The sequence below is a fragment of the Artibeus jamaicensis genome, unplaced genomic scaffold, assembly GCF_021234435.1.
Source record: "Artibeus jamaicensis isolate MK-2021 breed Jamaican fruit bat unplaced genomic scaffold, CSHL_Jam_final contig_1410, whole genome shotgun sequence".
NCBI classification, from domain to species: domain Eukaryota; kingdom Metazoa; phylum Chordata; class Mammalia; order Chiroptera; family Phyllostomidae; genus Artibeus; species Artibeus jamaicensis.
In genome coordinates this window covers 421385-433850 of record NW_026521281.1, presented here as the reverse complement: position 1 = coordinate 433850, position 12466 = coordinate 421385, and the positions used below count along the sequence as shown (strand labels likewise).

Sequence of the window (12466 nt, the reverse complement as noted above, 5' to 3'; positions counted from 1 at the left end):
TGAGCAAAAAGAATGACCTGGGCAGGTTTCTTGGAAAGGTTTGCCTTTCAGCTGCTTCACTGGCAGTCTCTGAACTCTTGTTGGTTCCTCTACCTACTAGGTACCCTTCTGGCCGAGCTACGGGAATACAACCTGGAACAGCAGCGGCGAGCCCAGTGTGAGACCCTCTCTCCTGATGGCCTTCCTGAGGAGCAGCCACAGACCACCAAGCTGAAAGGCAAAATGCAGAGCAGGTGGGTAGACTTTTTGGCTGTCATACTAGAATCTTAAAACATTCTGAAAGGTGGCTCTCGCTGGTTTCCCCTCTCTCTGGGCAGATTTTCTTATCTGTCCTATTTCACGTTTGACTTTGTTTGTTTGTTTGTTTGTTTGTTTGTTTGTTTGTTTTTGCCTACTTGCGAGATTTCCTTGTGAGATTTCTTACTCCTCTGGTTGATACCAGAAAGCCCTGCTTGCTGAGTGTTTACGCTTTGATGCTGTCAATATACGCAAGCCACCTCTACACTATCCAGGTTTGACATGGCTGAGAATGTGGTAATTGTGGCATCTCAGAAGCGACCTCTGGGTGGCCGGGAGCTCCAGCTGCCTTCTATGTCCATGTTGACATCCAAGACATCTACCCAGAAGTTCTTCTTGAGAGTACTGCAGGTCATCATCCAGCTCCGGGACGACACGCGCCGAGCTAACAAGAAAGCCAAGCAGACAGGCAGGCTAGGTATGAAATTGGAGTGTCCAGTTGAGGGGCAGGGTTGGTGGTGGAGAACCCAGAGTCCCTGAAGGGCAAGACTTAATATCATGTCTCCTTCCTGTTTGAACTTTCCAAAAGGAAGTGATGAATCTTTCTTAAAATCTTGATGGCTGCATTCTGTATCTCACTCAAGCTGCCTGCATAGGAAATGCATAGTGCAAGTAGGAATTAAGGGGGAGTGGAAATCTGGCAAGGAAATTGAGGATGGATCTTTTGCTGAACAAAATTTTAACTCACTGAGTGTGCCTCCTTTCTGTTTCCTTGATCACTTCTGACTAAAACATTACAGCCATGTTGCCTGAGCCATGGCTTGCCAAATCCTACCTCTTTCCTCCTGTCCCACAGAATCCTGTCACCTGCTACCATCCATCTGCCTAGCACCATGTGCCCTGCCCTTGTCTGTAATGGTAGCTCTTAGTGCGTGATAGGAGCACTCTGAAGCTGCCTGAGCTAAAGCTCAAAGACCTCAGCAAGATGCCCCGTGGCAGCCCAGGACATGGGAGAGTATTGGGCATTCCCTCTTTTTACATTTCATATCTTGCCTTCTTTCTTCCTCCCAGGTTCCTCCGGTTTAGGCTCAGCTAGCAGCATCCAGGCAGCTGTTCGGCAGCTGGAGGCTGAGGCTGATGCCATTATACAAATGGTACGTGAGGGTCAAAGGGCGCGGAGACAGCAACAAGCAGCAACGGTTAGCATGATGCCTGTGGCCCCTCATTCATTTGTCTCTCCCCACCATATCATCAGTGGGGTTTCACTGCCTTTACCTTGTATGCTTTTGCATTAAGTTTGCTATACGAATGCTCTGGGCAACAGGGTTACTTTCTGTTGGCGTTTTTTATTTTTTTAATTGTTTGTTGATTGGTTTGTTGGTTTGGTTTGGTTTGATTTGATCTGATTTCAAAGCTTGGCCATCATACCCCACTCCCAGCTATCCCGTCAACAGTGGCGCTTTTGCAAACTACATAATGCTAAGTGTCTGGGTTCTGAGGAGGGTGTGGGGTGAAGATTTTTCAGTCTCATGGAATAATTCAGGTACATCAGAGACATCTTAGTAATTCTACTCTTGAAAGTCCCCCAAGCTTGGTACACATCCCACGCAGCCTCTTCTGGTTATGGCTGTTCCCTCCACCCTGGCCTCTGCCTCTGTTCTCCATACTCCTTTGGCACTTAGGTACTCGGGTGCTTTTAGAAGGAAGGCTTCTGGTTCCTAGGGAGCCGTCTCATTGTTGGGATCCCAACACAGAGTAACTTAGGGAAAGGCCTGGCATCCTGTATTTATGCTGTGGCACTCTCATTGTTTTCCTGTCCTTGCAATATGCAAGTCACCTTCCCAAGATCCAGGATTAAAGTATCCTGACATCTGCTTTTTCTTTCTGTAATTCCTGTTATGCAGTATCATTTCATTGAGCAAGCTGGGAACAGCCTCAAACTTGAGAGCCTTCACTCCAGCAGGGTAGAAAGGGAAAATAGCTGTTGTTCTGGAGTATTTTTTCTTTGTGCCCCAGCCTCTTTCCCACACCTGATAGGACAGATGTTGGTTTTTTCTTTTTTTTTTTTTTTAATAATCCCACCCATCAAAGGTTGCACTGGTTCCCCTATTATTTTACCTTTTGTGAACAAAGAGCAAACCTCTCTTCCACCCATCTCAGCTTTATATTTGTATATACACTTGTAAACTGTCCCCAGAAGAAATCTTGAAGTCTGTATCCAAGAGGCTGGTGTATGACTGGACATAGGTGTGGAATGGAGTGGAGGCAGTGCAGGCGTCCAGGGAGGGAGCTTGTCAGCTCAAACAGCAAACTTGGTGGGAAGGCCATTCTTTTGCCCTGGAGAGCTAGAACTACTACCAGAGTTTCCTGACCAGATATGGGAAGCTTCTTTCTAAGCTTATGATGTGTGAGAAGTGGCAGGGGCCGGCTCCTGGCCTGTCCCCGAGGAATGCAGAGCTGCACCCTTTACGTGACCTTGTCTCCCTTTTATCCAGTCGGAGGCAAGCCAGTCAGAAGCATCTGTCCGGAGGGAGGAGTCACCCATGGATGTGGACCAGCCGTCTCCCAGTACCCACGATACTCAGTCCATTGGTCAGTACTGCTTCTCGTTTCCAGCCCAGCAAAAGAAACAGTCGGCCTTCATGGAATGTCTGCTGGAGCCCCTGTTCTCGACATAACATAAGCTCAGCATTAATAGGCGTTTACCAACCAAGATCACTGATCATCAACCACCTCACCCTTGTTGCAGATTCACAGCACACATTGCAATTCCTGTAGTAAAGAAACTGATGTGATATGCATGGAGGCAGCATGTATTTGAGTCTCAGCTTCCTTGTTTACTAGCCTTGAGGTCTGAGGCAAACTTCTCTGCTTAAGTTTTCTCCTTTAAAATAGGGGTGTTCAGCAGTGGATGGTGTGGCTCAGTGGATTGGGTGCCAGCCTGCAAACTGAAAGGTGACTGACTGGTTTGATTCCCATTCAGGGCACGTGCCTGGTTTTCAGGCCAGGCCCCCAGTTGGGGGTGTGCGAGAGGCAGCTGACTGATGTATCTCTCGCATATTGATGTTCCTCTCCCTCTCTTTCCCTCTCTCTTCCCCTCTCTCTAAAAATAAATAAAATCTTTTTTAAAAAGGGCGGTATTCATAGTTAGGATTGAATGAATTAATGTGCGTATATAGTGCTTAGAGCAGTACCTGGCACGCAGTGGGTACCTGGCACGCAGTGGGTGCTGTTATGAACAGCATTTCTCCAAGTTAATTATACATAGAATACTTTTTGGTACCCCCTTTTTAAAAAAGTTGTACTTGTTTTTTTTTGTTTTGTTTTAGAAAGAGGGGAAGGGAGGGAGAGAGAAAAAGAGAGAAACATCAGTCTGTTGCCTCTCACATGCCCCCAACTGGGCACCTGGTCTGTAATGCAGACATGTGCCCCAACCAGGAATTGAACCAGCGACATTTCAGTTTGCAGGGTGATGCCCAACCCACTAAGCCACACCAGTCAAGGCACTTTTTGGTACCCCTTTAACATATTCCTTTGGGATAGTGTTGTCATAGGATGTCCATTTTTGAGCTACCGGTATATTAGATGATTTAATAATCCACAGGTACTCTGGGAGTTAATGAAGCAGGAAGTAGACTGACACTGTCTGGTAGAACTTTCCTGCAGTGGCCACTGTTTCAGGCGCACTAGCCACAGTTCAAGTGCTCAATAGCCTGCATTTGAAATGTAGCTAGTGCAGCTGACAACCCAATTTTTTTATTGTATTAATCTTATTTAGTTTAAATTTAAATGCCATTCGGTATAGGACTAGAGTTTGCTCTCAGGTGTCACTTAGTATTACTTGGGGGGCCAGTGGGCCAGTCTACTTGACCTGTCTAATGGCCTGTGCGTTTGGTCTGGGGGAAATCTAAATGAAGAGGAAACTTCGAGCACGTTTTGACTCTCTCCTCTGTGTGCTCTGTAGGCTTGGATGGAAACTCACAGGGGGAGAAGGAGAAGGAGGAGAGGCCACCTGAGTTGCCGCTGCTCAGCGAGCAGCTGAGCTTAGATGAGCTGTGGGACATGCTGGGAGAGTGTCTGAAGGAACTGGAGGAATCCCATGACCAGCATGCGGTGCTAGGTGCGTCGTGGCCCGAGGGCCCAGGTCCTCACCCACTAATCTGCGCCGGGGCCACCTCTGCCCGCCTACCTTTCTTCCTTCCAGGTCATCCCTCTTTCTCAGTGTCTTTGTAATAAGGATTCAAAGGAGAGGGTTTGGTTTTGTTTTTGTTTTTCCTCTGACTCCAGTGTCAGGAAAAAAAAAAATACTTGCCTTCTCTTTTTATGGCTGGTATCTTTCACTTGTTAAACCAGGGGAATCTTTATGCAGCTGGTTGCCTATCCCATTTTTCTTTGGCTTTAATGAAGCTCTGACCTCCTGTTTGGCTTCATTTTTTTATGCTACCATTATGTTTCTCCTACACATTTTCATTATTTCTTCTTCCATATTGTACTTTTCGTAATTTGATTATGAAGAAGAGGTTTATATGTTGAAGGTTGTGAACCGTCACCTCTTTATCATTGCCATCCCCCAGTGCTACAGCCCGCCGTCGAGGCCTTCTTTCTGGTCCATGCCACAGAGCGGGAGAGCAAGCCTCCTGTCCGAGACACCCGTGAGAGCCAGCTGGCACACATCAAGGACGAGCCTCCTCCGCTCTCCCCGGCCCCCCTAACCCCAGCCACTCCTTCCTCCCTTGACCCGTTCTTCTCCCGGGAGCCCTCATCTATGCACATCTCTTCAAGCCTGCCCCCTGACACACAGAAGTTCCTTCGTTTTGCAGGTACAGGGAACTCTTAGGCCCCCAGGTGTAGAGGGCTTCATTTTTTTACAAGACTGATTCATACATTTTATCCTTACCTGGTATGCACGTGTGCACGTGGGTGGCGGTGGGGGGTTGGAAAGCGAGGCCAGTGAGGTAGGGACTGTCTGGAAGCCCCTGCGTGCCGCACTTACCTTTTTTCCCTAAAACGAGGAAAGAGTTGCTGGCTGGATGACTATCATCTAGTCTTTTGGAACCCATGATGGCTGATTCCTGCTCTCATTTCTCATCCCAGAGACTCATCGCACTGTGTTAAACCAGATTCTACGACAGTCTACCACCCACCTCGCTGACGGGCCCTTTGCTGTTCTGGTAGACTACATTCGTGTCCTCGACTTTGATGTCAAGCGCAAGTATGTGCCCTGGCTGTTGGTCAGGGTGGGAACTCTCCAAGTGGTATCTCCCCTTCCAGAAGGAAGCCAAAGTTTTTCCTGGGGCAGTGTTTCCAGAGAAAGAAGTTTCCCGTGGTGGCAGCCCTTGGAAGGGTGCTGGTGGGAAGGAGAGAGTAATCTGTGCCAGTGACGGTCACTGTACCTACATACTTGCTGGCTTTCTCCACCCCAGTCTCCATTCTTCATCAGGGAGATGTGAGCCTTTGTTCAACCACGTGATTTCTAAAGTCCCATTCCATCGAGCTGCAGGTAGCCATAACAGTAGCAGGGTTCAAGGGACCTCCACAACATTCCTGTCTTCCCTACTCTCCTTCCTGTGCACCAGTACACACTTACCTGCTTGTTACAGAAATTCCATGCCACAGTCTCAGTGGGCCCTTGTTTGGTGGAGATGGGGAAAATTGACAGTTGGCAGTGAATGACGTATCTCTCCCAACCACTGGGCATGTTGCCATGGGTACAAGTGGGGAGCAGGAATCAGAGTGGTTGGGGGATGGGGAAAGCGTCATTGTGAGTCTTCATTCTAATCAGGCAAAGAGAAGTTTGCTCTACCACTCCCCAATCCTGTTTTCCTTCCTTCCTTCCCTCTTTCCTTCCTTCCCTACCTCCCAAGATACTTCCGCCAAGAGCTGGAGCGTTTGGACGAAGGGCTCCGGAAAGAAGACATGGCTGTGCATGTCCGCCGTGACCATGTGTTTGAAGACTCTTACCGTGAGCTGCATCGGAAATCCCCTGAAGAAATGAAGAATCGCTTGTAAGAGCCCAGAGCAGAAAACAGACAAGATGGGAGGGTGGGGACCCTCTTCCTCTGTCATAGGGAAGGCTTATTCAGGCACCAGATGTACAAGGGGACTTAGGGAGGTGCTGCTGTCCCCAGTAGGAATTCCCCATTGGAATCTAGCTGATATCATCTCACCGGGCTGCCTCCCATCCTCTTAGCCTGGTCTCATAAGACTGGTCCACTGGCTAGCCAGCCTTTGGCTGAGGCTGCCCAACACTTACCAGACAGAGTGTCTTCGACGTTGACAAAGATGGACCTTCTGGCTTCTCAGAGAGAGCTAATTGCTCTCTGATGTATTTGAAGCCACCTAGAGGAGATTGGCACTTCGTAATGCCAGAGGTCATGTGAGTGATGAGATGAGAGCCCCACTGGAGCAGTTTAGATGCTTCCAAACTGAGAAACTTGATTCCTTCCCCTTCCTCGTGGCATGGGCTTGCCATTCATGTAAGCACACAGGAAGTCAGAGAGGCTTCTGAGACAGGCTGGGCCCTGCTTCTCCACTACCAAACCCTTGCAGATGTTGGACTTTGTGCTCAGCACTCTCCAACACCACTTGACCCCGGCTTTCCCTAAATGAGACCTCATTTAGGCCTCTGTACTGTTCCTACTGGTCTTCTCTTAGTGATGCCCATTTTGTCCTGGAGCTGTCCTTTAGGCTTTTCTGACACTGCATTCACCTCTGTCCTGCGACCTTGCATTCCCTGTCCACCGCTTCAGCCACTCGCTGGCTTGGGTCACGCTGTGTAAATGAGTGGATTTGCCCTGGGCCTTTTGCATATCTTTGTTTCTGCTCTCTTATGCAGGTATATAGTGTTTGAAGGAGAAGAAGGGCAGGATGCTGGAGGGCTCCTGCGGGAGTGGTATATGATCATCTCTCGGGAGATGTTTAACCCTATGTATGCCTTGTTCCGTACCTCACCTGGTGACCGGGTCACCTACACCATCAATCCATCTTCCCACTGCAACCCCAACCACCTCAGCTACTTCAAGTTTGTCGGACGCATCGTGGCCAAAGCTGTATATGACAACCGCCTCCTGGAGTGCTACTTTACTCGGTCCTTCTACAAACACATCTTGGGCAAGTCTGTCAGGTGAGGATGTGGCACAGTCCTGGGAGTCGGGTCCTTTCTGTGCGTTCCACCCCTCTGCTGCCTCTCCTCCATCCCAACCTATGACCCCGTCTACTTGTGTTTTTCTAGATATACAGATATGGAAAGTGAAGACTACCACTTCTACCAGGGCCTGGTTTATCTGCTGGAAAATGATGTCTCCACTCTAGGCTATGACCTCACCTTCAGCACTGAGGTGGGTCAGGAAATCCTGACTGCTGCACATTCCGGCTAGCCTAGGAGACCCATTCTGGGATCACCCTTGAATTGGCATTGGATAACCTCATGGTTTTAAGGAAGTATCTTGACTTTACTTAAAGTCCCATGCCCCGTTTCCCATATGGCAGAGAGCAATGGGTATTTGTATGAGACATCACAAACAGATAAACCAGATTTTGTGAAATAATCCAGGCTGTTTCCTAGTTTCCCCCTTTGTAAAAAGCAGTGCTTCAGTGCATGATCCAGTACATAACATTCTTCATTCCCAAAAGAAGTTCATTGTAGAAAAATGATATACATGAAAACAGAATGTTTTTAAGGTAACCGTTCCACCAAATTGTTTTCTATGAAGATTGTGTTGTGTCATGTATGTTACCTGTGCCTTCCTCCCCCCTCCCTTACCCATGTTCTTTTCTTACTAGGGAGTTATGAGCTCATGAGAAAAGTCACTGTTTTTTGTTTTTTATGACCTTGCTTTGTCTCTCTGCCTAGGACATGGCAAAGAATTTAGGGTGTGCTCCCAGGTATCTGTGTAAATCCCATCCTAGACCAAGCCTCTGATACATATGATAAGTGTTTTGGGGCATTCTAGGTCCAAGAGTTTGGAGTGTGTGAAGTTCGTGACCTCAAACCCAATGGGGCCAACATCTTGGTAACAGAGGAAAATAAGAAGGAGTATGTACACCTGGTGTGCCAGATGAGAATGACAGGTAGGGGAAATGTCCCTTAGACCCCCATGTTGCTCAGTATGGGAAGAGATCAGGTCCCACTTCATTTCACCAACATAGTTTTCTCTCTTCCCCTATGCCAGCCACAAATGCCTTGCACAAAAGGAATCCAAAAGCTTAACCAAAAATACTTTTCTTCATCTACCATCATGGTGAGGGAGGGGAGGTACCCAGAGATACAGTGGCAGGTGGGGCAGGCAGACCAGTCACCATCCTAGTAGCAACAGGTTTCAGATTGGGGTTATCTCTGACCTGTAACAGTTGCGTGAATTCAGATGTCACATGACATGTTGGTTCTCTCCCCAGGAGCCATCCGCAAACAGCTGGCGGCTTTCTTAGAAGGCTTCTATGAGATCATTCCAAAGCGCCTCATTTCCATCTTCACTGAGCAGGAGTTAGAGCTGCTCATATCAGGACTGCCTACAATTGACATTGACGATTTGAAATCCAACACTGAATACCACAAGTACCAGTCCAACTCTATTCAGGTGAGCTGCTGCTGCCATTCCCCCTACCCCTTCATCCCTAAGCAGTGCTAGTTTGTACGATACCAAATCTACCAGTATTCTTAGGGGAAGGGCGTTATATATGACCGCTTACCTATATGTAATTCTTCATTCTTCTGACTCACTTTTTCAGGTGATGTTCTTGCTCATCCTATGAATGAACTGAAGCCCATCTCACAAAAGAGACTTGTCTAGAGTCCAAGGCCCAGTCCCCCTCTTCCATTAGGAGCTCTCTATCTAATGCTGGCTTCTCATGTCCCTTCTTACAGATCCAGTGGTTCTGGAGAGCATTGCGTTCTTTTGACCAAGCTGACCGTGCCAAGTTCCTCCAGTTTGTCACAGGTACTTCCAAGGTGCCCCTGCAAGGTTTTGCTGCCCTTGAAGGCATGAATGGCATTCAGAAGTTTCAGATCCATCGAGATGACAGGTCCACAGATCGCCTGCCTTCAGCTCACACATGGTAAGAAGGGTTTGTTCTCCTTTTTGGCATTCAGATTGAGCTTGCACATATACCACTTTTAGGCCCCTGCCCCCCCGTCAGGAACTCAAATCTGGCCCTAGCTACCATAGCCCTGGGGGTAGCTCAAATTTGCTCATTTGTGTGTGGGTTGGTTTTTTTTTTGGTTGTTTTTTTTTTTTGAGAGGCTGATGTCTGAGATGTGAAGCTGGCCCAGACTCACAGCGAGGCTGGGGAGACATTGGTGATGAACACCACTGCATGAGAGATGGTGTATTCAAGGGCTCTCAGTGTGCTTGGAGCAAGGAGTTAGAGTTGAGGGGAGCAAAGACATCAGCAGGAGTCAGATCACCAGCAACCCTGAATGGCTCCTTAGAGCTTGCATTCTAGCCCATAGACAAGGCCATGGTGTTTAAGAAGTGACAGGTCAGCCCTGGGTGGTGTGGCTCAGTGGATTGAGTGCAGGCTGAGAACCAAAGGGTCACTGGTTTGATTCCCAGTCAGGGCACATGCCTGGGTTGTGTGCCAGGTCCCCAGTAGGGCCCACGTGAGAGACAACCACACTTTGATGTTTCTCTCTCTCTCTTTCTCCCTCCCTTCCCCTCTCTCTAAAAATAAATAAATAACCTTTTTAAAAAAAGAAGTGACAAGGTCAGACAGGTTTTAGATGCCTGAAGGCCAGTGATGGGGCCAGATTAGAGGAGGGGCAAAAACCAGACTAGGACAGGATTGGGAGTCCACAAGAAGCAAGGAGTAGGTTCCCTCAGGGAGAAGTCAAGTGGGCATGGTGGGAACACAGGGATTTGGTTATCATTTGTTCGTTATGCACTGATCTTTCTTCTTTCCCTAGTTTTAATCAGCTGGACCTGCCCGCCTATGAGAGTTTTGAGAAGCTCCGCCACATGCTACTATTGGCCATCCAGGAGTGCTCTGAAGGCTTTGGGCTGGCCTAATAAGTCCCACCCCCCACCACTGTGGGGTTTTTCTACCATTGTTGGACCTGGGAATGGGGGAAATAAAAACAAATGAACCCGAAAGAAATGTTGATACCAATAAATGAAATCCACCGACTCACCATGTGTGTGTCCCAGCTGCCCCAGTCTTTTCCAGTGCATACCTGCTCCCTTTTTCCTGCTCATTCTTTCTCCCCCTCTCTTTTTCTCACCTCCTCTCCCTGTTCCATGCCGTCCATGATCCCCAGCCCATGTGTTAAAAAGGCAGTAGCCTTTGCAGGGACTTGTTTGTCCCAACTGTTTGAACAGTGTGCTCCTCAGAGTCTGTGTTCAGAAGGATTTGCTGCATTGAGACTTGAAACCTTTGGATAGGGGAAAAAATTATATATATATATATTTTTTTGTTCTGTTTGCATTTCTTAATTTGTGCTTGGAATGTGTTGATGTGCACAGCTAATGATTCAATGCGAGACAAAATTGGCGTCTGTGTTGTGGAGGTTTCAAATAAAGAGCACTCTTCATAACTCACTTTTCACAATGGAGTTTTTTTCAAACTAAAAGAAAATAACTCTTGAGCAGCCCATGCTAGACATGTGGAGAAAAGGTCCAAATGGACTCCCCAGAAAACTCTGCTCAACTACCACCCGGTGCAGCCTCTTTCAAAGCTGGTTTTCCTATAGTCAGAAGGGGGAAACGGGCACCAGGAACGGGGGTGGGGGGAGTCGGTTCTTGACAATAGGATCTGCACTTGGGGGGTTCTGGTGTGGATCGCAGCCAAGGACAAAGCATCTTATTTGAGGGGAACAAACCAGCAGGTTATAAGAAATGTTCTGAATTGGACTCACTGAATGTTCAGTTGGACTCACCGAATCCAACCCACTGTTTTTACAACAGCCTCCAATCTGGGGGCTCGGTTTAAAATTTTTTATTTGTTAATGTTTTAGTTTATTTCTAACAAATTTCAAATAATTTGACAAGCTCTCCAGAAGAACAATCTTACCATCCTTTTGTTCTTGTTTTGTTGTCTGTCTTCCAGTCTGTTCACAGATCACCTAATAGTCTCTTGTGATTTTTATTCCACCCAGCCCTTAAAGCCAATCTAAGGACTTCAGTTCCTTGGGAAAAAAATAATAAAAGTTTAGTTAGAAAAATAACCCCAAGTGGTGCTTGCTTTGTGTGATTTTTCTCATCCTCTGGGGCTCTGCTTCTTAAAAAGATTTTCCCTTTGACCATGTCCCAGAATGTGGATGTAGGAAAGTAGTGGTGTGTCCTTAACCCAATCCCTTGGTCCTGGTACAAATGGCTACTGGACATTTTCTCCTTTTTTAAAAAAAAATACAAGCTTGTCTGTGTCTGGCCCTGCTGATAACTGCAAAGACAAATGAGTCAGCCTTGTCCCTGCCACTGAACTGCCAGTCAAGGGGAGGAGACTGGTTAGTTCTGTGACCGATGGAGGAAGGGGGTCTCTGGGTGTCCAGAGTGGAAGTACCTATTCTAGACTAGATCAGGGAAGACTTTCCATTGTCAATGACACTTGGATTGAATTGTGAAGCTGTGTGGGAGTTAAGATTAAGGAGGGGAAAGTAATCTAAAAGCAACAGGAGTCCAGTTTTCTGAGATGGCAGAGCTTGAGCAAAGGGTTGTGGCTAGAGATGAGACTGGGAGTCCAGCAAGGCTTTAAAGTGAATAAGCAGAAGTACAGTAGAATTGATCAATAACTGGTTTTCTGAAAAAGGAAAGTAGAATAAAGCTCCCACATTTAATAAAAGGGGTGCAAGGGTTGGAAGGTGAGTGTGGAAGTGGGGCATGACGTTGGGATAACCCTGAAGAAAAAAGTGAATCTAACTCAATGGCATACTACAGAAACCTTACGTGACCAAGGATGATGTCCCTTTGGGAGATATGTATGGTGTAATATTAATCAACTCAATGTGAAATGAGAAAAATCCTGTCAAACAGACTCAAGGCGCTTGCTATCACTTCATAACTATTCCTGGTAACTTTTAAAGACACTACTTTGATAAGGTAGCCTCAGACCATCAGCCAACATCACACTGGAAGCATAGGGTGGCCAATTACCACCATTAGCACTGTTCTGCCTAGTTCTAACAATGAGGTAAAGCAGGAAACAAGTAGAACTTGACTTAAACCAAGAGAATCAAGTTATTAGAACTTAAAGCAGTCTACCAAGAGGCTAGGTTATAATGAGCGAGATGTGTAAGCAT

At 47.2% G+C, this 12466-nt stretch overlaps 1 protein-coding gene across 17 annotated transcripts in view; it reads left to right on the top strand.

Annotated features, from left to right (window-relative positions):
• The window catches only part of HUWE1 (HECT, UBA and WWE domain containing E3 ubiquitin protein ligase 1), a 150199-nt gene extending 139834 nt beyond the window's left edge, over positions 1-10365 (top strand). For 16 of the 17 annotated variants that reach the window (XM_037153689.2, XM_053667505.1, XM_037153687.2 and 13 more), the window contains 14 exons: positions 101-233; positions 513-715; positions 1309-1436; positions 2733-2829; positions 4202-4357; positions 4812-5057; positions 5332-5449; positions 6102-6242; positions 7073-7360; positions 7469-7574; positions 8190-8307; positions 8632-8813; positions 9101-9291; positions 10139-10365. In XM_037153689.2, the coding sequence (XP_037009584.2) occupies positions 101-233; positions 513-715; positions 1309-1436; positions 2733-2829; positions 4202-4357; positions 4812-5057; positions 5332-5449; positions 6102-6242; positions 7073-7360; positions 7469-7574; positions 8190-8307; positions 8632-8813; positions 9101-9291; positions 10139-10241 (2210 nt within the window). In that variant the 3' untranslated portion in view covers positions 10242-10365. The remainder of the gene's footprint in view (positions 1-100; positions 234-512; positions 716-1308; positions 1437-2732; positions 2830-4201; positions 4358-4811; positions 5058-5331; positions 5450-6101; positions 6243-7072; positions 7361-7468; positions 7575-8189; positions 8308-8631; positions 8814-9100; positions 9292-10138) is intronic. The other variant, XM_037153695.2, reaches the window with a different exon arrangement.
• Positions 10366-12466: the final 2101 nt, after the last annotated feature.